The following is a 27,059-nucleotide window of genomic DNA, read 5'->3' as shown; positions in this document are numbered from 1 at the left end:
GATCAAACCTATCCATTCTGAAGGAAATCAGCCCCGAGTGGTCACTGGAAGGACAGATCGTGAAGCTGAGGCTCCAATACTTTGGCCACCTCATGAGAAGAGAAGACTCCCTGGAAAAGACCCTGAAGTTGGCAAAGATGGAGGGCACAAGGAGAAGGGGACGACAGAGGACGAGATGGTTGGACAGTGTTCTCGAAGCTACCAACGTGAGTCTGACCAAACTGCGGGAGGCAGTGGAAGACAGGCGTGCCTGGCGTGCTCTGGTCCATGGGGCACGAAGAGTCAGACACGACTAAACGACTAAACAACAACAGGGGATAGAGGCTATGGCACTGTCATTCATGCTTGGGCTTCTTTTGTATCAGTCTATTATGGCACACTCCTTATGGGGCCCATTTAGAAGACAGTTTGGAAACTTCAACTAATAAAGAATATACTTCAACTAATATACTTCAATATACTTCAACTAATATAGAAGTTTGGAAACTTCAACTAATATAGAACATGGTAGGCGGTACAGATTGGTATTCATATTTATCACCTGTTTTGAAGAACATAATGCAAAGAGGTTCATGCTGGATGAGACCAAATACCTATCTTGCACAAGCTGCAAATTTATTTCTGGGAGAGGTAAAAGCAGTAGCATAGCTAGCCTGGGGGTGGGGGGGGGGAAGGGGAGGGGGCAGCACAGGGGCCTATAATGTGGCATGGTGGGTGCTCATTCCTACCTTTAAAGCTCTAAATGGATTATCTTAGGCAGTGCATTTTTTTCTTTAAATGTGTTTAGGGGTACAATGGTACCTCGGTTTAAGTACACAATTGGTTCCGGAAGTCTGTATTTAACCTGAAGCGTACTTAACCTGAAGCAAACTTTCCCATTGAAAGTAATGGAAAGTGGATTAATCAGTTCCAGACGGGTCTGCGGAGTACTCAACCTGAAGCGTACTTAACCTGAAGCGAACTTTCCCATTGAAAGTAATGGAAAGTGGATTAATCCATTCCAGATGGTCTGCGGAGTACTTAAACTGAAGCGTACTTAACCTGAAGCGAGCTTTCCCATTGAAAGTAATGGAAAGTGGATTAATCCGTTCCAGACGGTCCGCGGAGTACTTAAACTGAAAGTACTCAAACCGAAGCGTACTTAAACCGAGGTATGACTGTATTCTCATTTTGTCTCAAGAAAAACACAATTTTATAGTTCAAATGGGGGGGGGAGCATACAGTAAATGTAAAGAAACTGACCAATCACTGTGCTAGATTCCAACTCCTACTTCACACATTAAATGCTCACTTCTGCCTGAGACTCAGGAAACACCGTGACAGGAAGTGAGGCTGCCATCGGAGGTAGCAATTGAACTGACGATTCACCGTGCTAGAGAAGAAACTAATTTTTTTAAAAAAATAAAAAATAGTTTCTTTCCCCGTTACATTCACAAAACGTTTAGGGGTATGCATACCCCTGCGTCCCCCCAGAAAAAAGCACTGATATTAGGAAAGTCTCCTCCCATATGACCCTCTCCCCAGCACATAAGATTTTCTCATAAGGCCTTTCTCTGTATTCTATCTCATGGAGAGACTACAGAAATCTCCACCAGAAAGACATTTTCTGCAGCAGCTCCAGGATTACGAAATTCTGTTTCAAGCGCAATAGGACAGCCTCTTGTGCAAACAAGTGAAATCCTTTCCATATCAGTTGGTTTGGGGGCATTAATTGCTATTTTTGCACTTCTTTGGTTTCTTTTTAGCTTCACTTCCACTCACTGTCATTGCTTTTTGGGGTTCGGATCTTAAAAGAAGAATTTTGTATTGTATTATTTTAGTGCTGTAAACCACTATCACACTTGAATGAATAATGCCCTGTTAAATATTTATGTAAACAATATAATGTGGGAAGAGGCCATAAGACAAGTTGGAATAAGATGAACAAATGCTTGTGCTGCACTGAAGGAAATTCAAGACTTTGGTTCCTGGACCACTTACGTTATACAGAAAGCAAAACACTCTGCCATACGCAAAGGGGGGTGACAGTAGAACTGGAGAGGTGAGGCCAATGCTTAAAGATGGACCAAAAGCCCCTTCTCTGAAATGGTCCCCTAAATATCTTTGCCATATCCATTGTTTTGCACAGCAGCTCCTGTAGAACATAGCATGGTGTATATGGCATGGCAAGGAGAGGTGATGTCCACAGGCACCACCCAGACAGCAAATATTGTCTTCTAACAGCACGTAGTTAAACTGTAGAATTTGCTCCTGCAAGAAGTATTGATGGCCACCAACTTGCATGGCTTTATAAGAGGATTAGACAAACTGATTGAGGATAAGGCTATCAGTGGCTACCAGCTACAATGGCTATGTTCTGTCTCCACTGTCAGAGTCAATATGCTTCTGGCTGCCGGTTGCAGGGAAATTACAAGCAGGGAGAGTGCTGTTGTGTTCAGCTCCTCCTTTGGGGCTTCACATAAACATCTGGTTGAGATCAGGTTGCTGGGTCACGGGCCTGAGCTAGCAGGCTCTTCTTATGTTCTATGCAGTCCCAAGCTGCTGCTATGTGGAAACAAACCTGCACAGCACTTGCTAAGGGGAGAGTGAGCAAAATATTATCTGCGGTGAGAGAACTCCATGGACCATAAGTTTCCCACTGCCAGCGTATTGCAGTGCACTTCATCCTTAAGGAGAACAGTGGAAAGAAGGAATTTGGTGGCCACATGGGTGGAAGTGGAAGAAAAGAGGTTGTTGGTTGTGATTACCCTGTTTTAATTTAACCAATCTTTTACTTGTAGCTCCGGATGTCATGGCTCCTCCATGGCATCTTTCTTGGAGATGTTTCCCTGGTCCTTGTCGAGAACAAGACTGGGAAGGAACAGAGCAGGAAACTCTGGCACTTGGAAAATAGAAAAGGATTGGGGGTGTGGCAGAAGATGCTCAGGCCTCTCACGGATGTATCAGACAGGTAGGAGACATCATGGTTCTTTTTCATTCTTTGCCTCTTTCAATTTAACGGATGTCTGGATTTCTTGAGAGAAGGACAGAAAATTGCCCATATTGGGGCAACCAACAAGGGCCAAAACCCCTTCTCAATTTTAACTTGCTTTTAACTTGTGCGCAGAGCAGCCACCATATATTTTCGTTTCTGGGGGAGCTATTGAAAGCCTGAGCCAGCTGAACACCCCTTTTGCCCTCATTGGCTTTCACCAACCGTTGTGTGCAAAGAATTAACATTCATCTGGTAAGTGCAGCTCTGGGAAGTTGTAGAGTGAAGGAAATAATAAAGCAGAGTATGGGGTTTTTTGGTAGGGTTCCTACTTTGCACTAGCAGTTTAAAACTAAATGATGACATTTCAGTTGGCTCATGATTTATTTGTTAAAGCTCAGTGTGTTTTGTACAGGGAACCTACGCAGGCAAAAGCAAGCACCCATGCATTCAGTGGAACATATTTACAGGAAACGAGGAAATGACTGTAGTCAGCTGTGTTACTCCTATAGATACAGGTTGGGATTCACCAAATTGGCACTGTCAGCAGAAGCTCTGTGCTTGTGCATTGGGGATTTCCCCCTCTCTTTCCTCATGCACCTCCTGCGCCCCCTAAAATTGTCTATTGGGAGTCAAGAGAATCCACAGAACAGCATGTTTTGGGAGGAGGTGGATCTTTCCATCTGGTAAACTGAAATTCTTGCACTGACATAACATTTGCATTGGCACAAAATGAATTCTTCCTATATGATCAGCACAACTCCCTGTATTTATGGGCTGTGCTGGAGGTCGTGTCAAAAGCTTGTAGGCATAGAAGCTGTCATGATGTGCTTCCGCACTTCAGAGTGAACCACTACAGTACACTGTTGGTAATATGTACTTTATTTGCACATTTCCAAGCAGAGTATAAGTGAGGACATAAAAGATACCCTCCAGGCAGTGCCATAGTGTGGGGGGAGCCTCAGGGGTGATTGCCCCGGGCACAAAATTGTTAAGGGTTAGAGAAAAATAATCTAAAGGAGGAAGATTACCAATGACCATCTTCCAACTGGTGGAGAACTTCAAAAATGACAGAAGTAATTAGAAATCAACCAAACCAACGGTTTAAAAAATGAGTGGGACTGTTTTAAAGATTACCTGGAAAAACATTGTTCTCAAACTAAATCTTTGATGTGTTTAGACTGAAGTTTGCAAAGTAAATAACAGATAGATAACATATATTATGTAAGAAAAGTGAAAAGTGAAATAAGGAAAAGATATGGAAGAAATCAGAAGCCGCAATAAGGTGGAGAGAAGTCACTTGTCACTTACGAAGAAGTATTGATTTACCGTATTTTGGTTTCTATTCATGTATAAGTTTACTTATTTTGAAGAAAGAATGGGAAGTGTATATAATTAATCAATGCAAAACTCAATAAAGAATATTTTTTAAAAATGTTAAGGGTGCAAAATTTCAACACCCAATGCTGCCTCAATACAACTGCATGCTTCCGTTGCTGGGCTCCATTGAAAACGGCTTCTCTATGCGAACCAGGAAGTGACCTATGTAGACAACAGAACAACTCTTCTTTTCTAATCTCTGTGCTTATATTTTCCTGGGTGATGTGGATGCCGTTAGGCAGTTGAATGTGCATGCCTACTCCCCCTGTTTCCATCCCTTTATGTGGCCCTGGACACTGGCAAACCATGCTATGCCTCTGCCCCCAAGTCAGTAGAACCACTACCCCAGTGACTTCACCTTTAGCAAACTTTCTCTCTCTCTCTCTCTCTCTCTCTCTCTCTCTCTCTCTCTCTCACACACACACACACACACACACACACACACACACACACACACAAAACAGGTGCCCCTCTTCAGCTTTTCCACACTCTGATGAGTGTAGCATTCAAACACACAGCTCTCCTTGCCTATCAGAAAACCTTCACCTTGCAGCTTTCATTGACAGCATGCATCAACTAACAATTTGGGGCTGTTAACTGGAAATCTGTCTAATAAAGAAAGAATTGGCTGGAAGCCACAAGAGTTTCTATTCATCTCAGGGCCTTTCCCACACTCCTGGTTGTGCCTGATATAGAAATACTGTATGGGAGGTAGCAGTTTTGATAAGCCCTTGTTGCAAAGGATACATTTACTGTTTGTTGCATTGTTAGGATCCAAGCCTTAGCTCTTTGTTGAACTTAAAGGGGGGAGTTCATTATATGGGCTACCTTGTCTCCTGTGATATTACGCAGAAAGTGTCTTTCATCTTTCTGACTCTTGAAGGAACACAAAGGCTGCTAATACAAAGGGGACACTGACATGGGATGCATAATTAATATATGAGATAAAAAATATCAACATTTGTCTTATTTAGCCATTCCTCTCTCCATAGGAAGACATAGTTTCTTCATTCCATTTAGCTGTGTTCCATTTATTTATGCTCTCCTTTGAAGACAGCTTTAGTATTTTGCTAGCATCATTTAGGAGTAATTATTTATGTGTTGCCATGGTAACATTTCCCCCTTTAACTGCATCCATGCTTGTATACGTGTGGTATATGCTTGCATAGCTTGCCTTAACATTAACTTTCTACACATACTTCTACTGCTTTTTTTTATATGGTCGGGTGCACATCTGCGCACGTTTGTGAATGATAATCACATTGACGTTTCCCTCGGATGGCACACTTACCCTGTTCCTATAATGTATATACTCTGTGTGATCTCAGGGAAACTAAAACAATATATGGAAGCACTCAGCACATTCAGTTAATCCGGAGCGCTTTAGAAATATGTTAAAAAACAAAAGTATGTGGAAAAGCTAAAGTCCTATCCTGTTCCCTTAGGTATGTGCTAAAGAAATTAAATGGTAAAGGTTTATAACAAAAGTGGCTCTAAAATGTATACACACATTGGGGGGGGGGGAGATCAGGTTGTGCAAAGTCCAATATTTAGTTTATAAGAAATATGGTGTGTGAAATAGTTATTTACAGAGTAACGTAAGCAAAACACAAATCTCTGCCTCAAGTCACTTACAATCCATATTTAGACTGGAAAGTTCTAAATGTAGTTCTCTTGAGCCTGAAAAACCACCCCTTGGAAGCTTTTGCATATCTCTATCTGAACTGTGATTAGTGTCCGGAATGTGGATGAATAAAAAATAGATGATTTCTAGAGGCAGTTCATAATTCACTAAAAAGTGTTTTACAATAGCAAAAGTGAAAGCAAAACAGGCTCATCCAGACTTCCACTTGTCCCACGACTTCTCCCCAGGATGAAGAATGTTTCCATCCCTCTGCATGGCCCTGGACACTGGCAACCCATGCTATGCCATTGCCTCCAGGTCAGTAGTAAAGAATTCTCCTCTCTCTTTACCACTGAACTGGAGCAATCATCACTTGGGTTTTCCGCAGGTTGATGTTTGGTCTGATTCAGCTGTAAAGAGCTGATTTCCCAGGAAAAGCAGCAGGGCAAACAGAAAATGGCTCAGACTCATGCCTAGAAAGCATGGGACAAGCGGAAGTGTGAACAAGTCATTAAGAGCCAAAATTAGGAGCTAGGAACAAACTCTTCGAAAAATAGGCAAGCTTTTTCTAAGTTTTCAAAGCAAAGAAGTTCACAAGTACTGAACTTATTTCAAATCAAGTTTAGGGAATTTTGCCTATCATTAATGTATATTCAAGGTTCCTTAATGTGGATTAACTACCCCCTAACTTTTAACTATACTATATACATTCCTATATCAAAATACAGTCGTACCTTGGTTTTCGATCAGCTTCCTTCTCAAACGTTTTGGCTCCCAAACACTGCAAACCCAGAAGTGACTTGTGGTTTGCGAACTATTTTTGGAAGCTGAACGTCCGCGGCTTCTGCTTGGCTGCAGGGACTTCTGGTTTCCAAACGTTTTAGAAGTCAAACGGACTTCCGGAACTGATTCCATTTGACTTCCAAGGTACGACTGTAGTTAAAATAGAAGATCCCCCTCCCACACACTTTCAGTCAGTAGTTCTAAGTTTATTTTAAAATGGAATCAGTTCCAGTTCACTTCCTTCCTTCCTTCCTTCCTTCCTTCCTTCCTTCCTTCCTTCCTTCCTTCCTTCCTTCCTTCCTTTCCTGTTCAAGTCTGTGGCCAAAAAGGAACTAGTTCTCTTCCAGTTCAATTCACAATTGATTCATGTGGTCCTCAGCATTTTTTCCAGCCTTCAGAATTTTACATTTAGCTTTGCTAAAGTGTAAAATATACTTAAGAACTAAGAAAACACCACATGGTATAATAGGAATAATTATTTTATTAATTTCCCCCAACAATTATGACCTTTAAGCTTAAACAGAAGCATCACTTTTCAGACAGATAAAAATGGTAAGTGCAATGGCCACAATCAAACTGAGTTAAGTGCAATGAAACTCTCTCTCTCTCTCTCTCTCTCTCTCTCTCTCTCTCTCTCTCTCTCTATATATATATATATATATATATATATATATATATATGAATTATATAATATAATATATATATGAATTAAAATGGAATAGAATTTTTAAAATAGCCCAAAGTTCCTCCACAACACCATTATACCTGAAGCAGCATCTCCCCCATTGTTCAGCCCTGAGTTCCTCCTCCGAGGGCCTTCTCATGGTTCCCTCACTGCGAGAAGTGAGGTTACAGGGAACCAGGCATAGGGCTTCTCAATAGTGGCACCCTCCCTATGGAACAACCTCCCTTCAGATGTCAAGGAAATAAACAACTAACTGACTTTTAGAAAACATCTGAAGGCACTTCCGGTCTAGCCGCCATTGAAAGCTGGCGGGGAATTTTCGGGCTCCGAGATTCCCGACGCCCCAGAGGGGGGGTTGAGCCGTTTGAGCGAAGCGGCCACCCTGAGAACCCCCAAATTTGGCTTTTGGGGGACCTGGATACCCAGCTGAGCTCCTTCAAGCCCCGTTCGCTGCCCAACAACCTCCTTTTTTTTGAGGGGGTGACGTGCGCAGGCAGAGCGGGACAGAGCCTTGGGTCAATTCGCTACCTCTGAGGCGTTAAGCTCCGAGCCGGCAACAATGCGCGCTAGATACCTCCAAAGCAACGATCTGGACTTGTAAGTAAGGAAATCTTTTAATTTTGAAGAAATTTGGATTCAGGAGGGGAATTCAAAAGAAAACGGAGGTCGTTCCCCCCCCCACTGAGAAACTAATCTGCAATTGCCAAGCCTGCAGCCATAGTGCTGGAACGGGACTTTGGACTTTGCAAAAAATTTACTAAAACACCTCCCTGGTGGTAGCGGAGCTAAGGGGAGGTGAGTGGACTTGTTAATTTGGATCTCTGCAAAATCTGGGTCTAAAAAAAGAACGAGCTCTCCGGCAGCGGGGTGGCAGGAACCTGGCTGCACTGGCCAGCTAGTAAGGATTTCCTCTTGGTCACAACAGCCCATGCGCCATATTGCAACTTGAGAAGACAAAGGACTGAGCTAGTCGAAATAATCGGACATGATGTGTGAGAAAATGATGCAAAGCGTGTGGGAAAAAGTCCAAGAGGTGATGATGGGAGTTAAGGAATATACAAGAGTTACAAAGTTATGCATTGCAACATTAAACCGATCTCTTTCTGATGACATTGTGACACAGTCTGAAACAATTGAAAGTAACAACACAAATCTTTCGGGAGAAGAAGTACAAGAGGAGCTCCAGACACTGAATGAAGTGCAGCCGGTGGGAGAGACTGCACGGGACGTAGGCTGCAACAAAAGAGCTACATTGTATGGAGATGCCCAGGAACTGTTTCTCTCAGTGAGAGGGGGAGAGCAAGTTCTGGGAAACAGGAAAGCTGTGTCAAAGACTAAAGAAATGGCCTGGATTCGAACCTCCCTAGTGAGAGAGGGGAGGCAAGAACCAGGCAAAGAGTATGTCAACTGGGACGTCAAAGAAAAAGGAAATTTGGACTGGAGTTGGCAGAGGGGCCGGGGGAAAGAAGAAGATGGGCTGGAGTGGGTGAGAGATGGAGTGGGATGAGAGGTTTATTGTATTTTAAGGACTGACTAAATGGTTTGGAAATGGACTCTACACAGGAGTTGGCTGGGATATCCAGGGGATTGTCATCCGGTGGAGGAGAGGGGATTTTTAGGTTCTAATTATGAATTGAAGTGAAAGAATTTTAGATCTTATAAGTTAGAATATTTTTAGCAAAATTAAGAGGCTAAAGGGGAATAATTAGAGGATTAATAATTAGAGTAAGAAGAAATTTTTATGTGTTATATGGAATTTTGATGTTTGGTATAATGTTAGATTTTTAGAATTGTTTAACAGGAAAATTGCCAATTAGGGGTTATAATTAGGCTCGGGGTGGGGGGAGCGGGGAAGTCAAAGTTACGAAACTGTTATGAATATTAGATTGGTTTTTTCTTTTTTCTTTTCTTTTTTGCTTCTTTGCTCTGCTTTTTCTTTTTTCTTTTTTCTATTTTTCTTTTTTGTCTTTTTTTATGTTTGCTTTTATGATACTATGATTTAAGATGAAGAAATGAATGGAAATTTTAAGTTTAAAATGCTAATAAAAATAATTTGGGGAAAAAAGAAAAAAGAAAACATCTGAAGGCAGTCCTGTTTTGGGAAGTTTTTAATGTTTGATGTTTTAGTATGTTCTGATATGTGCTGTGAGCCGCCCACAGTGGCTGGGAAAACCTAGCTAGATAGGCAGGCTATAAATAATAATAAAAATTACTACTACCACTACTACATTCTACTCAACTAGAAATTATAGGAACTACTTTTATGTGTATTATAGAGATTTTTTTTTAATTAATTCAGTGAATTGGTTCATTCTAAGCAGGGTATTCAGTACATTCTTACTGGTGAAGTATGGTGCTTAATCTGAATGAATGACAGTGAGTGTTGCTATGAGTTCATTCTGTCTTAATGACTTTGAAGAGAAACAGATAAAGTTGCCAGGAACTGACTTTAACAAAGTAATGTCCCTTAATAACTGGGGATCTCTTTCTAGCCTTTTGGAATGTAACACCCACCAAAATTTGAAAATGTAACATCTTCCAGCTAGTGGGAGAAGTAGATAAATTTGGAGCCAGTTTTAAATTTGGATTCTGAGAGCGTCAGGCAAAGAATTGTAGCTGGACACAGGGAAAACTTGGATACAGTGGTTATCTGGACATCTGATGAAGGATCAGAGGTTTTGCTGCTTGTTTTCAGAAGTCAGCTTGTTTTCAATAGGCCCTGGTTCAAATATTTGTGAATCAAACAAACATTGCAAACATCTCACATCCAAAGGCAGCTTAGCCTTTCAGCACTGCTTAGGGTTGTTGTAAGTGCATATCATCAATAGAACTGGGAAGCTATAATATAGGTTGCTGTGATTTTCTATATGTAAAGATAAAGGTAAAGGGACCCCTGACTGTTAAGTCCAGTCACGAATGACTCTGGGGTTGCGGCGCTCATCTCGCTTTACTGGCCGAGGGAGCTGGCGTTTGTCCGCAGACAGCTTCCGGGTCATGTGACCAGCATGATTAAGCCACTTCTGGTGAACCAGAGCAGTGCACGGAAATGCCGTTTACCTTCCCGCCGGAGCGGTACCTATTTACCTACTTGCACTTTGACGTGCTTTCGAACTGCTAGGTTGACAGGAGCAGGGACCAAGCAACGGAAGCTCACCCCATCGCAGGGATTCAAACCGCCGACCTTCTAATCGGCAAGCCCTAGGCTCTGTGGTTTAGACCACAATGCCACCTGCATCCCTCTTTCTATATGTAAATATATAGAAAAACAAGTATATGCAGTAGATGGCCGCATGCTATCTTTCTATGGACATCTGGTTACAGAGAGAGAGAGCTGGACTACATGTGATACACACATTAACATTTGGGAACTTCTCACTTGGCTGCTCTGAAATAAAGTAAATTATTTACCCATGCCAAAGTTAATTAAATTACACTTTAATTAAATTGACCTACTGCAGAAACAGCTTAGATTTTGGTCTTCTAGGAATCACACTGAAAATACCAGCACAGGTCAAGTCTTGCAATTTACTAAAGATACAAAATTTAACTAAAATAAGTTTAGATAAGGGTGCTTTTGTCACATTGCAATAAACACGTTGGTATCTGAATAGAAGATTAGAGGAAAGTATCTTGGATATGCAAGTTTTAATCCTCAAGTTTGCAGCATGTAATTAAAAACCCTAACCCCAAAGCTCTCCACTGCAGACCTTCTCCACCAACCCATGGGGGCAGTGGGGCTGGGTGTCAGAGATGAGACAGAGAGGGTAGGCCAGCTAGCACTGCCCCCCCCCCATGATTCTAATTGTTTGGGGTCTTTAATGCCTGAATAAGAGCTATTGTATTGGTGTATCCATTTGAGATGCAAGGCTTTGTACTTGAAACAACCACCCTAGTGAAAACTAAAACAAAAATGAAAGAACTGAAATGAAGGTTCCCATGTGCATTCATTTCTTCCTTAGGTTTCAGTTGTTGCATTCATTTTGGCTAATATGGGGACATCCGATTAGTTTGGGAAACTAAGGCACACTGCTATTAAGCTACTGTCCATGGTGAGAAGTCCAGGGCAAGCCTATGGTGCTTCCTTTACTTTGGAGGAGAGAGATGGAGGATAGCACTGAAGATTTATGAGTCCTATTTACTTGCACCCCTCCCACTCCTATGTGATTACTATTACATGAGTGGTAGAGCCAGGTGGAGTCCATTGTTCCCATCCCCTCCTGCATATCTCTTTCTCCATTCCTGCAGCCCAGTACTCCGGTAGGCTTCCACCGTGAAGATCAGAGTTTGGTATCCCTTGGGGAGCCAACTCAAGTAGAGCAGGCTTCCTGCTGCAGGCATTCGGCCCCCAGTGCATGGGGGACTGCTGGAGCAGTGAGAGGGGCATGTGGCGGATGGAGGCAGGGCCAACAGCCTTGTCCCTGCTCCCCCCCCCCTTGCATAATGGCAGTCTCATTGGGGCAAGGAGGATGAGTGGATTAGTTGTCCTCCTTATACTCAGTCTATTTCAACATGCAGAGCCTGTTGGAATCAGACAGGTTCCCCTTTTCTTCATAGTAGCTGTTGCTTTTTCCTGCATAGAGTCACATTACTCTCTGTGAAAAGCATAACAAGTGAAGCAGTTCCCTGAATTCAGTTTCCCATGGAGCAAACCCAGGGGAATACACATTGGCAATATCTGCATCCTTTTTATCAAGGCAAAAACAATATATGTGCAAAATTGATGGCCTTCCTTTGTTTTTAATGGGCTTATTTCCCACATCAGTGACAGCAGTCCAGTTGGAATTGATTCCATTGCATGCAGGCACACCACTAATGCTCTGTTACTTCTATTCCTGGTGAGCATTAGTGCTGCAGCAGCAACAGCAACAGCAGCTCTTCTGGACTCACATTTTGCTCAGAAGTGAGGAGAAATAAAAGTCATTGTTTAATGCTTTCCATTAATAGCCTAGCGTAGCATGAAACTAGCAGGAACTGGGGCATATCGCCACTCATTACCCTTAAGGCAAATGGAATTCAAATGGAATCATTTCCTATAGCTGGAATTAAAGAAAGCCTATAAAAGTGAGACATGGCTCTGAACCACAAAATTCCCATATGGCTAGTCTGTTTCAAACTCCTGCATTATTTTTTATCACTGGCATTTCTAAGATAATTGCAACATTGTGGTTGTGAAGTTTGATGTGTGTGATATTAAGTGTTTTGTATTGTAACAGGTTGTCAGTGTGGTGTAGTGGTTAAGAGCGGTAGACTCATAATCTGGTGAACCGGGTTCGTGTCTCCACTCCTCCACATGCAGCTGCTGGGTGACCTTGGGCTAGTCACACTTCTCTGAAGTCTCTCAGCCCCACCCACCTCACAGGGGGTCTGTTGTGGGGGAGGAAGGGAAAAGAGAATGTTAGCCACTTTGAGACTCCTTCGGGTAGTGATAAAGCGGGATATCAAATCCCAACTCCTCCTACTCCTCCTCCTCCTCCTCCTCCTCCTTTGTTGTATGGGAAGGTAAGTCTACTTGGTCTTTAGAGGGGAAACTTTAAATGGTCCTTGGATCTGGGAATTTACTGGATTGATCCCTCTTAGAAATATGTCTTAGAAATATGTCTGAAGCTTTGCTGGGCTAAGATAAAGCAAGCTGAATATGAAAGGAAGGAATCGGATAAGAGGGTACACAGTTCCAGGGGCTATGGAGGAGGTAGACTTGGAGACACACACATGTCTTTTAAAAGACACCTGAAGGCAGCCCTGTTTTTAATATTTAATGCTGTATTGTTTTAATCTTTGATTGGGAGCCGCCCAGAGTGGCTGGGGAGACTCAGTCAGATGGGCGGGGTGCAAATAATGAAAATATTAGTAGTAGTAGTAGTAGTAGTAGTAGTAGTAGTAGTAGTAGTATGTACTCAATCTTAACAGTATCTGACCATGACAAGGTACTTATGTCAATATCCCCGACTTTCAGATCATTCTCTCTTGCTCAGTTGAGAAAACAAAGTCCAGAGTGTGGCCTGCCACATGCGCTGGGCACTGACATGTTGAGATAGCCCCATGGTCATCATTGCAGTCATGAACTCTTGATCCACTCCTGAACCATTCAGCTTGGCATGGATGTTGAAGTCCCTCAGTATGGGAGTCTTCAACACCACCTATGAGACCAGCTCTGTCAGCTCAGGCAGGGAAACTGCTGGGCAGGAAGGCAGGTGTTGCCTGGATCCACTCTGGGTTGGTCCAGTCTCTGCTTTGACTAGGATCAATTTAGTCAGGTGAAAAAGTGAGGTGGTTTTAAATCACTGAATTTAATCCCTTCTGACCTTGTTGTTGTTTAGTCGTGTCCGACTCTTCGTGACCCCATGGACTATAGCATGCCAGGCACTCCTGTCTTGCACTGCCTCCCGCAGTTTGGTCAAACTCATGTTCGTAGCTTTGAGAACAATGTCCAACCATCTCGTCCTCTGTCGTCCCCTTCTCCTAGTGCCCTCAATCTTTCCCAACACCAGGGTCTTTTCCAGGGAGTCTTCTCTTCTCATGAGGTGGCCAAAGTATTGGAGCCTCAGCTTCACGATCTGTCCTTCCAGTGAGCACTCAGGGCTGATTTCCTACAGAATGGATAGGTTTGATCTTCTTGCAGTCCATGGGACTCTCAAGAGTCTCCTCCAGCACCATAATTCAAAAGCATCAATTCTTCGGCGATCAGCCTTCTTTATGGTCAAGCTCTCACTTCCATACATCACTACTGGGAAAACCATAGCTTTCACTATACAGACCTTTGTTGGCAAGGTGATGTCTCTGCTTTTTAAGATGCTGTCTAGGTTTGTCATTGCTTTTCTCCCAAGAAGCAGGCGTCTTTTAATTTTGTGACTGCTGTCACCATCTGCAGTGATCAAGGAGCCCAAGAAAGTAAAATCTCTCACTGCCTCCATTTCTTCCCCTTCTATTTGCCAGGAGGTGATGGGACCAGTGGCCATGATCTTGGTTTTTTTGATGTTGAGCTTCAGACCATATTTTGTGCTCTCCTCTTTCACTCTCATTAAAAGTTTCTTTAATTCCTCCTCACTTTCTGCCATCAAGGTTGTGTCATCTGCATATCTGAGGTTGTTGATATTTCTTCCGGCAATCTTAATTCCGGCTTGGGATTCATCTAGTCCAGCCTTTCGCATGATGAATTCTGCATATAAGTTAAATAAGCAGGGAGACAATATACAACCTTGTCGTACTCCTTTCCCAATTTTGAACCAATCAGTTGTTCCATATCCAGTTCGAACTGTAGCTTCTTGTCCTACATAGAGATTTCTCAGGAGACAGATGAGGTGATCAGGCACTCCCATTTCTTTAAGAACTTGCCATAGTTTGCTGTGGTCGACACAGTCAAAGGCTTTTGCATAGTCAATGAAGCAGAAGTAGATGTTTTTCTGGAACCCTCTAGCTTTCTCCATAATCCAGCACATGTTTGCTATTTGGTCTCTGGTTTCTCTGCCCCTTCGAAATCCAGCTTGCACTTCTGGGAGTTCTCGGTCCACATACTGCCTAAGCCTGCCTTGTAGAATTTTAAGCATAACCTTGCTAGCGTGTGAAATGAGCGCAATTGTGCGGTAGTTGGAGCATTCTTTGGCACTGCCCTTCTTTGGAATTGGGATGTAGACTGATCTTCTCCAATCCTCTGGCCATTGCTGAGTTTTCCAAACTTGCTGGCATATTGGGTGTAGCACCTTAACAGAATCATCTTTTAAAATTTTAAATAGTTCAGCTGGAATATCATCACTTCCACTGGCCTTGTTATTAGCAGTGCTTTCTAAGGCCCATTTGACTTCACTCTCCAAGATGTCTGGCTCAAGGTCAGCAACCACACTACCTGGGGTGTACGAGACCTCCATGTCTTTCTGGTATAATTCCTCTGTGTATTCTTGCCACCTCTTCTTGATGTCTTCTGCTAGGTCCTTACCACTTTTGTCCTTTATTATGGTAATCTTTGTACGAAATGTTCCTTTCATATCTCCAATTTTCTTGAACAGATCTCTGGTTTTCCCCATTCTATTGTTTTCTTCTATTTCTTTGCATTGCTCGTTTAAGAAGGCCCTCTTGTCTCTCCTTGCTATTTTTTGGAAATCTGCATTCAGTTTCCTGTATCTTTCCCTATCTCCCTTGCATTTTGCTTGCCTCCTCTCCCCCGCTATTTGTAAGGCCTCGTTGGACAGCCATTTTGCTTTCTTGCATTTCCTTTTCCTTGGGATGGTTTTCGTTGCTGCCTCCTGTATAATGTTACAAGCCATAGTTCTTCAGGCACTCTGTCCACCAAATCTAAATCCTTAAACCTGACCTTACTTTGAATCAATAAGAAGTGTTGCCTTGTTTTACAGCCCCCAATTCATGCCCGCGTGAGGCCCGACGTGGCAGTCTTGTTCTTGGCATAGCAGTGTAAGTCCGGCAGGCCCCTGGTGCACCCCTACTGGTCGGCTTAGCCTTCTGGGGCCCAGGGCAAATGTACCCAGCCAGCTGCCCCATCTACATGGGCCTGCTCCAGTTGCTGAACTTGGGGTTACATTTTGTTTCATGGGAGGTGGGGTATGAAGTTTTTGGGGAATCACTCAGCCTCCCTCTTTCAGCTCGGCCTTAACTAAGCTTGTTAGGATTGTAAAGGCCTACTGAATTTCACTTCTGAAAACCCTCCATCTGTGACAGAACTTGACTCTGGCATCTCAATTCACTGTATTCACTTCAGCTAGGTATACGGGTGTCACTTCTCATTTGTATGTGTGCTTCAGTAGCAAATAGGAATTTCCAGCCAGACTGCAGTCAGAGCTCATAAAGTTTGTTGTTCAAGCCAAGACACTTTAGGCCAGAGCTAGGCTGAGAATAATCAAACAAGATAGCAACAATCCTTGCCATTCAGGGAAATACCATTTAAAAGTTGGGGAACAGTGTGTGCAGGACTCTCTGTTTATCTCTGTAGGTCTCTGAGTCACTCTTGATTATCTCACTCTGAGTGTATGTGAGTGACTCTCATGTTTCCCTTTTGATAGCCATCCTTGACTTTAATGGATTTTTGATTGTAATGATTATGGAGCCATTCTTGGGTTGTAGTTTAAGGAGAGCTGCATGATCCTGACTGATGTGCCTGCAAGCCAGCATTAAATTGCTGAAAAGATACCCTAAGCCTCAGGGCCTAAACTGCTATTAAAGGAAAGGTGCCAAAAGGTTATACACACAAAAAACTACCAACTGAGGTCTCCACTCTGGAGGAAAAGTTCCCTGCCAGCCCACAGCTAGGAGCAAATAAACTACTAAATACAGACTGTAAACAACAGTTCTAAAATAAAATTCATATATTTCTTTAGTTTTACAGACTTTCACCAGCCAAATTCAGCAACCTCCTCTGAGCACTGAATCTCAGTATGCACTGAGGCCAGGATTCAGAGAATCATGAAACATAGTTGGTGAATTCTGTGGTTCTCAAAACTTGCTTTTCTGAAAACAGAAAACTGTTTTGTAAGATAGCATGGGATGAGACAGAGGAAAGTGTTGACTGTTCAGGAGGGGGGGGGGATCAGAAATTACACTAAACCCCTTACATGAGCCAAAGTGGCTCTTTGAACCCCAACCCATATATGCAAGAGCTTCTTCATTTATCAGACATTTATAAGCATTCCTTTGTGAATACATTGCTGTCCCTTCTCTTGAAATGAATGGAAAAGGTAGGCACATGGGGAACATGTGCATGTTTAGTTGAGATTCCTGCCTTGCAGAGGGGGTTAGACCAGATGACCCTTGGGGTCTCTTCCAACTCTACGATTCTGTGCTTCTAAGTACAGTGGACCCTCGAAAGTTGAACATAATCCGTTCTGGAAGGATGTCCGACTTCCGAAACGTTTGAATTCCAATGCGCAGCTTCTGATTGGCTGACAGCTAGGCTTATTGCAGATTGGAAGCCATGTCGGACGTTCGGGTTCCGAGGAACGTTCGAAAACCAGAACACTTCGGGTTTTCGATGTTCGGGAGCTGAAACGTTCAGGAACAGAGCAGTTCGAGAACCGAGATTCCACTGTATTTTGTGGAGGCAGGGCTGCCAGCTCCAGTGGGCTTGAGGCATCCCCCCCCCCGCATGTCCAAAGAGTGCGAAGGCAAAGCACAGAGCCAGCCATGCTGCTGCTGCTGTGACTAGCTCCTTCTCCTGCTACCATGGAGGAGAAGGAGGGATGAAGAAGCAGCGCCAAGAGGAGGAGGAGGAGGAGGAGGTGTCACTGCCCATTGAAACCATGTGGCCACTGTGTTGAGCTCCACCCCTGGCTCCTCCCGTCATCCTGATGTCATGTATGTGATGTTGGGACGTCGCGACATCACGCATGCAACATTGTCGTCCCCTCCAGCACCTTCGCAAACTGGCAGCTGGGGAGACAGGCTTGCTTTCTCATGCATGCAGAAACATACATGCACACACACTCTCAGTTGATGGCTGTCTCAGCACTACTTTCTGAAATTCTGACTACTAAACAGAATCTCAACTATGGCAGTCGTTGTGGTGACTCCAGTTCTTGACCCAGACTGGTGATTCAGAAACATACTTTGGAAAACGCTTTTATTGCATTTGCACCCCATCTTTCTTTCATCATACAACCCAAGGTAGTATAAATGTGGCTCCCATTCAGATATCCATCCAGGCACCTCCAAGACCAAGCCTTCCTTAGTTTCAGCAAGGTGGTGGCTGCATGTGCCTTCAGACCATATGATGGGAGCAATATAAGTTTCAGCACTGAAATTAATATCATGGATTGACATTTAGCAGCAGGGAGTTATACTGATAGAGGATATGTTTTTAGCTTTTGGTATTTTTATTACTTTTAAGTATTTTAATTAGGCGCTTTTAGGGTAATTAAAAACTTTTTTTTACTACCACTTGGATTGAGTAGCTTACTGTGCAATCCTATATATGTCTACTATTCAGTGCAATGCCATTTACTCCTAGATAAGTGGGCATAGAGTTGTGGGCTTTAAAAAACACACGCTTTTGTTGAAATTTTAAATGTATGTAAAATTTGAATTCAGCAGTTAGCACATTGCAAAACCTTGCAAAATGGCCTTTCAGCATAGACACCTAAAATAACCAGAGATTAAAGGAAGTTACAAACCTGTACACAAAGCTCATGGATGGAAACCTCTTTAAATAACAGGCCAAACAAAAAAATATCCCTGATAAGGCACCCTGAGGAAGTTGTGATTGGATGCTGAACAAGCAACAGCAAAAAATGAAGGGAGGAAAAAACATTTTATTCATCCTTTGCACTTCAGTATTTGAACAGTTGCTGGATTTCACCCAAGGCCAATTTCAAGCTTAAATATTAAGCTTTCCCCGGTTCTACAACTATTCAGCAGGTTGTTTGAATATTCTTTTTTTCCCCTCCTTTTTTTCCCTTTTCTGCCTAGTAAGACATTTGCTGTCTGCCTAGAAAGAAAGCAAATCCCTGCAGGAGCCCTGCCATTACACTGCTGATCACATGAAGCTATGCTGATTCTGGGCCTTTGGGGCACGACTCCTTTTTCTTTCTTAGGAGCCACTTCAATGAAAACAATCAAAGTCATATCCGAGGACATTGATGCACTGTGGGAGGAGGGGAAAGGAGTTTCTGTAGCCTCCGGGACTACGTTTTCCTGCATGCACTCACACTGAACCACCAATGTTGAATGGAAGGGCTCCTGTCCAAAGGGCTGCCATGTATGTTTTGTAACTCTGCCACTCCTGCCTCATCTCTCAGCACTTCCAGCATTCACCACAACTTCCAAATCCTCCTCCTTAGGCTGCCAGCCTAACAGCTGACGATGGTGGGATCCCCAAAGCCACAGCCTGAGTAGCTCAGAGTCTCACTTCCCAGAATCTACAGAATGCAAGGAACCACACTGCCACTTTTTAAACTGGCAGGGCTCCAGAGCTACATAACAGCTTATCATTCAGCATTCTTTGGCACTGATTTTTTATTTATTTATCCTGGGAGCTATTATGCCTGTGGAATCCTCGCTTTTCAAGCATATTGTTACAAAGGCTGCGCACCACCCCCAATCTCTGCCAGGCGGTAGCAAGATTCCAGGGGATTCCGGGCACTCCCCCAGGGTTGTGCTTCCATTGGGAAAATCGAGGCACAGCAGAGGCTTTAAGAAATATGGTATATTGTACACATATTTACAACTAGAATTTTCCATGGAGGTGATACAGAACAGTAGATCCCAAGAGTGTTTCTCATCACCCTCTCATAACTTCAGTAAGCTCAGGTCCAAAGCAGCAGTCAGTCATGGCTCCTGGTCTCTTGATGCAGGCTCCTTCAGCCATCACCAATATGGTTCTGCCTACTTCTTGTTCCCAGAGCAACCTTTAGATTTCAAAAAGGACGCATTTTTCTGTGACATCACACCCCCTTCACCTTGGCAACTTGTCAGTTCTCCTGTCTCTGTCCACCCCTTGGGGGGGGGGCAGTTCTTTTGCACTGCCAATGGCTCAGTACTTGGTTGCCCTCTCCAACTCCTTGATAGATTCCATCAATGGTGTCTTGAAAATTTTTACACATCACTTGGGAAGACAGGTGAACTAATATCAGTGTTGTAAGGGGCAGGGAGTACAGAAAGCCCCCTCCCATCCTTAGAAGCAGCTCCTCCACCAGCAGCGATGCCAGCGGGGAGGGGGAGGAGTCGAGTGAGGAAAGAGAAAGGAGGAGACAGGGCTCTGGCAACATAGGAGAGCCCCTGCTACGCAGAGGGGAGGAAGAAAGGGGGGGAAAGGGGGAGAAGGAAAACAGGGAAAGGAGACCCTTTTCCCCTCCGGTTCCGGAATTACACAGGAGAAGGGGGGGAAGACGATTTGGCGTGCCCAGACTCTTATGCTGGAAGAGAACGCGTAGCGTGCCATTCTCGGGTTCTGGTTCAGACTAGAAGGATGTACCTTGTATAGCTGGATCACTGTTAAAAGGCAAGAATGTGGAGAGTCGTTACTCTAGAGTAGTCACCACAACCTCCCTGTGACAAGTGTACTGGAAGAAGCAAAGATCACCAGTGTTGAAATTATGATCCTTCAACATCAACTTTGTTGGACTGGTCATGTTGTACAGATGCCTGATGATCGTCTTCCAAAGCAACTACTCTATTCCAAACTTAAAAATGGAAAGTATAATGCTGGTGACAAAACAGGTTTAAAAACTGTCTCAAGGCAAATCTTTTAAAAATGTAGTATAAACACTGACAATTGGGAAACACTGCCCTGCGAGTGCTCCAGTTGGAGAACAGCCTTTACCAAAGGTGTCATGGGCTTTGAAGAAACTCGATCTCAGGATGCAAGGGAGAAATATGCTAAGAGGAAGGCACACTTGGCAAATCCACACCATGATCAACTCCCGCCTGGAAACCAATGTCCCCACTGTGGAAGGATGTGTGGATCCAGAATTGGCCTCCACAGTCACTTATGGACCCATTGTTAAAACCATGTTTATGGAAGACAATCTTACTCAGCTACGAGTGATCGCCAAAGAAGAAGAAGAAGACTTGGTTGCCCATTATTCCTTAATGGCACTGTGCTTAGCTAGCCTGCCACAGTGGTTTGCATAAGTTAACCCAGGAATTTATTGCCTGGCACAGTTCTGCAGCTTGCATTTTCCCTTCATATCCCCAATATGATCTAAATACTACTGTTTATTGCCTCCATTTCCTAACACTCTGGTACCCTACCCTATGACAATACTGTACCAAAAAGGCATGCAAACACTCCCTGAATGAGTGAGAGTGAGAAAACCAGGGTTGCAGGCTTTATCCCTCCTTTTCCAAAAGGCAAAGTTATTTCTTGGAGATTGTGCCTATGCTTACAATTGCACCAAAGCTCTGAGCAGAGGCTACAGTCTAATTACTGGGGTTCCTGTCCTGTTCCAGATCTTCCTCTCACCCATGTTCCTCCCCTTCCAGTCCTATGATCCCTCCAAATACATGCACACATCTACTGTAAGATCTACAGATCAGCTCCTGTTCCATATCCATCTTAGGAGAAGGCTAGGTTAGTTTCTACCAGGGACTTATCATCAGTGCCCCCCTGTTCTGGAACTCTTCACCAAGAGAGAGTGAGAGTGAGAGAGAGAGCAGTACAGACCCCTCCATGCTTTTTTGTTTTATGAGCAAAAGCTGAGGGTAGGGGCATTGGCTGTTGAAATTACCTGCCTTCTTTTCTGTCCCATGTAGGGATTTCGGTACTGTGATTTTTCTTGCTGATTTTAATATAATAATTTTTAATGGCCAGAATTCTTATCCCACCCAGTCATCATTTGGTAACAGATCAGACAGATTAGAGGCCTTGGAGGCTGAGCCTCAGTACATTTCAAAATATAGGCAGCGACTCCAGGTGAGGGCAGGTAACACTATCTGGAAGCCTTAAGGGCATCCTTAGTGAGTGGATCAGGAGAAATTCAGCTGCTCTGTGTCATAGTGAAGCTACCCTTCCCCACGGCACATGATAAACATAATTACAAATTTCTTAGATCAGCCCCGTAAGAAGAAACTACTGAAACTAGTTACTAGCAATTTGATTTGACTTGCTTCAGTGAAATCCACAGATCAGTAATTTTTTAAAAAAAATATTGTGATTTTAAAGAATGGATGCAGACACACATACAAATTAAATAGAAAAAAAAATGGGCCAGAGATCCCAACCCCACCCAGTGTGCAAGTATCACATGGCGGGGGGGGGGTGTATTTCCTTCTAACATTAGCTTCATGTGTCTCAAGAGCTGCTTATTGTAAAGGTCCCTATCCTTGGAGGACTTGAAGGGCTGGCAGCTGCTGCTAGAGAAAGTTTGAAAGGTCTCATGCAAAAGTAGAATACCGTTGCAAACTTGTTTCAGTCTTGTTCTATATGTTGCAGGTGCACTGTAGTCCTAGTAGCCCCTGTAATTTTAAAAAATGTACACATTACAAGCACAAGTGTCTTTAATGTCATGGTTACAGGTAGGTAGCCGTGTTGGTCTGGGTCGAAGTAAAATAAAAAAATTCTTTCAGTAGCACCTTAAAGACCAACTAAGTTTTTATTTTAGTATGAGCTTTCGTGTGCATGCACACTTCTTCAGATACAGTGAAATGGGAGTCCCCAGGCACTTATGTAGAGAAGGGGTGGGGAGGGGTGGGGAGGGGGAGGGGGGATCACTCAGAAGGGTGGTGGAAATGGGTGATTGACTGACTGATAGCTGTTGATGACCAGAAACGACTGCAAATGGTTTTGCATGAAAAAGCAAGGGTTGAGATGTCATGTTTAGTTTGGTCTAGTAGTCCTGTTGAGGACAAATAGAGTCCCTTTTGAAATCAGTGGTGCAGATTTATACTTATTGATTTCCCACAGGTCCATGTAGTTTTTGGATCTTTCAGTCCAAAGCAAGAATAGAAAAGGAATCCTGTGTTTCTGTCTTGAGGAATGAAAGCCAGAGTCCCTTGCACTGCTCCCCAATTGACCACATAAGAAATCTGCTAAATACAAGATGAACAAATTGTGCAATCTGCTACATCTCAGCTGCTCAGCTGGAATTAATGAGGCTAGTCCATCAGTTTGATGGGGATTGTAGAGATATAGCAGAGGGCAGGTATTAACCCATCACATTTAGCAGGCAATTTCTATGACCAGCTTTTCTTAAGCCTGCCTCCATTTATCATTTAGCAGAATTGTTATGCTTCTAGTCTTCCCCTCCCCAGCCCTATGCGCCTCTTGACTTCTCATAAGGGGATCAGTCTTGCAACAACAGGGAAGATGGATGGATTAAAACAGCGCAGAAGAGAAAATAACACAAATAGTACACAGCTAAGAATAAGTTGCAGGAGTTCCAAGATTCTTAAGCATATTTGGGATCTTAGAAGCTCTCCACTGTGCCAAATTGGCATGTAAATTGGCAAGGGGTGGTGGGAAATTATCCAGTATGTCCAATGGCATGGATTTCTGTTTTGAACAAACTTTCCCTTTACGAATGTAATATTCTGGTAGATCTTAATTGGCTCTGGCATCAGAGATGTTAGACTTGCATCATGAGAAGAATGAATATCCTTACTAGGGCTGCTTGAGAAATCCATTTTCTTTGAATTCTGAATGGATTTGACCTGATCAGGATCTCCTGAACTAATGTGTGAGTCAGAAAATATTTATGCTTTGGATTTTGCACTTCTCTGAATTTTTGCAGTGCACTTTTCAGTTCAAAAAGGGTTTACCAAAATGCATTAAAATATATTTTATGATAGAATGCTTTTATAAATCAGTACATTAAGGCACACGCGCACACAGTGCTTTTTTTTTCTTAAAAAATGTTTAGGGGTACTCTCATTTTGACTCTAGAAAATCACCATTTTATAGTTCAAATTGGGAAAAATAAATACTATAAATGGACAGAAGTAAAAAGATTCACAACATGTTTAGGGGTATGCGTACCCCTGTGTATCCCCAGAAAAACGCTATATAAACACCCACCCACCCACCCACCCACCCACACACACTTAGTAAAAACAATTATTTAAATAAAAATGGAATATGTGAAATTGACACAGACCTGAAATATATGGCTCCGTCTATCTGTGATCTTACAACTTCATGTCTTTGGCTTATCACCAGTATAAAGGCTCCATATTTTCTATAGAAAGATCATGACACTTTCTAAAAGAAAGTGTCATGATGTTTCTATAGGTCATTGTTCATCAGGATTAAATTTGTTGGCACCATTTTTAAGCACTTAGCAAACATTGGTTACCCTACCATTCCCTTTCAGCTCAAAGGTTGCATAATCTTTTAATGAGCACACACAGCATACCCTCAGCAGCTATATATTCCATCTGAGTTGTGCCTTTGACCATAAAGAGTTGTTTCATAGATTCATACTGATTGATCACTGCCCGGAGCATCATTTCTATGGTCTCCTTCTAGTCTTTGTGACCCATATTTAATTCCAACATCAAGCAATTATTCCATGCTTTTTGGAAGGCTTATTATAGCAGAAACAAAGTAGCTGTGGTTTTGTAAGTACTTGCATTAAAAACTAGTTACACTTCTTATTTAAAAAGACTGCTGTCCAATTAATCAGTGGCATTTTAATTGATCCAAGAACCACTCAGTCAGACCACAATTCTCAGTCTAACTGTTTCCTACTATAAATGAGGCTTACAGACTACAAAAACTAACATGATGTAATTTTGCCTCCCCCAAACTTGGCTTTGAAATACTTTTCTTTACACAGTGAAAGTTCCCAGTGAAGCAATAGTCCACCAGGACAATCAGAAAATTAACAATTTATCACCATTGCACTCAGAGTTAGAGCACCTGTTGCACTGGTTTGAGGGATATCGCCATGAAGAATTCTTTGCCCATGGTGAATTATATGCACCATCATACTTCCACATAATGCCACTTCTTATTTTTGTATATCATGTTTGGATGAATGATCCTTCTCCTCTCCCCTTGGAGCAGTTGGTTGGTTTGATACCAGGATGCCCATTATGAGTCAATACTGTTTCTGTGTCATTGAAAGGTTAGACTGGGTATATCAAACGCAAATGCGTTTGTGATAAGCAGTATTTCCATCTGCCAGAATTTGATAACTTCTCTTCTTCTTTACAGGTTTTGGCTTCAGATTGTTACATCCTGGAAGGTTGGATCAGAAGCCATCATTGCTTTTGATAATGTGTCACTCAGCCTGGACTGCTATCTTACAAGTGAGCAAGCCTATGATTAGCTTTTTAATGTGTTAGCTGCTACAGTACAATGGGTTGCCCCTTCTTTGGGTGCCCACATATCTTTTTGACTAAAGTCTTCACTTGTCACACTAGAAGTGTGAAAGGAGGTGCAGCTCCCTCGTGCTTCCTGTTTTGGCACTTCTACACCATGTGCAAAGTGGCCCTAAGAAAAGCAGGTCAAGGTGAAAGCAGTACAAGTAATGGTGTTGCCCCCAAAATGTCTAGCACTGTATCAGTCAGTCATCAGCTTTATTTTACTAGCCTTTGGCCTTGGCAGTTGTCAGGCAAAAAATTCAATATAAAATTTCCATTATGCAAGGTACAATGGGGAGAAAAACGGTTTTTAAACCAGAACCAACATTTTAAAATCCCAACATCAACCAAACTAAAAAAGAGCTGTTGGTCACTTCCTGGTGACCTGCTTATTGAATTGTTTGCAGGGAGATTATACAGGGCCAGTTATTTATTGAACATTTTTTCTGATTTGTTTGCAGGAAGGTTATATTCTAATGTCACGACAAGCAATTGTTCTCCCACATTTTCCTGTGTATCTTCCTGACGCTTTCTTTGCTAAAAAAAATCTTAGTGTTTTTGTTGGGATGTGATTGAATCTTTACTCACAAAATAGCAACAGTCTGGAAGCTCTCATCTGCCTTGAAGTCTCCTTCCTATACTAACCGTCCTGATAACTGTTAATCCAGACAAAATGTTTCCGAAGAAGTTTTATCTTAGCTCATCACAGAAGGGAGATTTCAGTATATATAGAATATGTCATGCAGTGAAGTTTTTCATTGTATTTAAGGAAAATATATGTCCGTTTTGCCAAATGTTAATCTGATATCATGAACATACATTTATGAAATTTCAGTAGCACCATATGTGATTTCCCCAGGAGATTATATACCGCTCTGGTTGTGTTTTGATTGAGAGCAGAGTTAGCCAGAATATTGCTGCAGTGTGGGCAAAGCAGGCAAAGGTGGGGTGTTCAATGAGAGTGTTTAATCTACACCAGGCATCCCCAAACTGCGGCCCTCCAGATGCTTTGGCCTACAACCCCCATGATTCCTAGCTAACAGGACCAGTGGTCGGGGAAGATGGGAATTGTAGTCCAAAACATCTGGAGGGCCGAAGTTTGGGGATGCCTGATCTACACCATCTGTTTTGCCAGTGCAATGCAGTGCTAGTTTGGGGGAGAGGAGAGGAGTGGAGGGAGGGGATTTAGAATTCAGAGAATTGTTGCAATCCTATACATAGTTATCTGGTAGTGAGGCTCATGGAACTCACTGGGCTTGCTTCTGTGTATGCATATATAGGATTGCACTGTTAGCTTTCTCTTCCTGCCCCACACCCCTGATGCTACTTTGGCCCCATTGCCATCAGGGTTGTATCAGTAGTGTGAATAATAATATAGCTGGGTGTAGGCTGGTGGGCCATTTTACTCTGTGCTTGCAGGAGAAGAGACACAAACATTTCAGAAGCTGCTGCCTGGAGTCTGGCACTCCCATCTCAGTTTGTCTACATTGTCCTGAGTCAGGGAAATGGCTTATCTCTTCCAGCCGGAGACTCTTCTGGGCTCTGATGCGGCTGCCTTGCTTTCTCAATAAATTGAAGTGGTCACTCAGGCAACAGTTTTGTTCTCCCTTGCTACTTAGGTCTAATGATCTCAGCCTCAGTGTCTTTCATCTGTAAAATGGGAGCCTTAATAGGTTGCCTTTTCGTACAGCAGTGCGGGGCAGTTTTACAAGAGCGCTTTGGAACCTGATCTGCGGTTACTCCAGATTATTTAGTCCAGATTTATCTTGTGAACTGCCCTGAGATCTTTTGATGAAGGGCGGTATAAAAATCTAATAAGTAAAATAAATAAATAAAAATATAGCAGTGTAATACTCTGCCTGCATATACCTGGCGTT

General features: G+C 42.9%; 1 protein-coding gene across 1 annotated transcript in view; it reads left to right on the top strand.

Annotated features, from left to right (window-relative positions):
* ALK (ALK receptor tyrosine kinase) overlaps positions 1–27,059 on the top strand; it is a 582,689-nt gene that overhangs the window by 445,573 nt on the left and 110,057 nt on the right. The window contains exons 9-10 of the mRNA XM_035110504.3: positions 2,781–2,950; positions 25,034–25,128. Coding sequence (XP_034966395.3) covers positions 2,781–2,950; positions 25,034–25,128 — 265 coding nt within the window. The remainder of the gene's footprint in view (positions 1–2,780; positions 2,951–25,033; positions 25,129–27,059) is intronic.

This window comes from Zootoca vivipara, chromosome 3, assembly GCF_965207765.1.
Source record: "Zootoca vivipara chromosome 3, rZooViv2.hap1.1, whole genome shotgun sequence".
NCBI lineage: Eukaryota > Metazoa > Chordata > Lepidosauria > Squamata > Lacertidae > Zootoca > Zootoca vivipara.
Note: the sequence above shows the minus strand (reverse complement) of the source record. Positions and strands in the feature narration are given on the sequence as shown.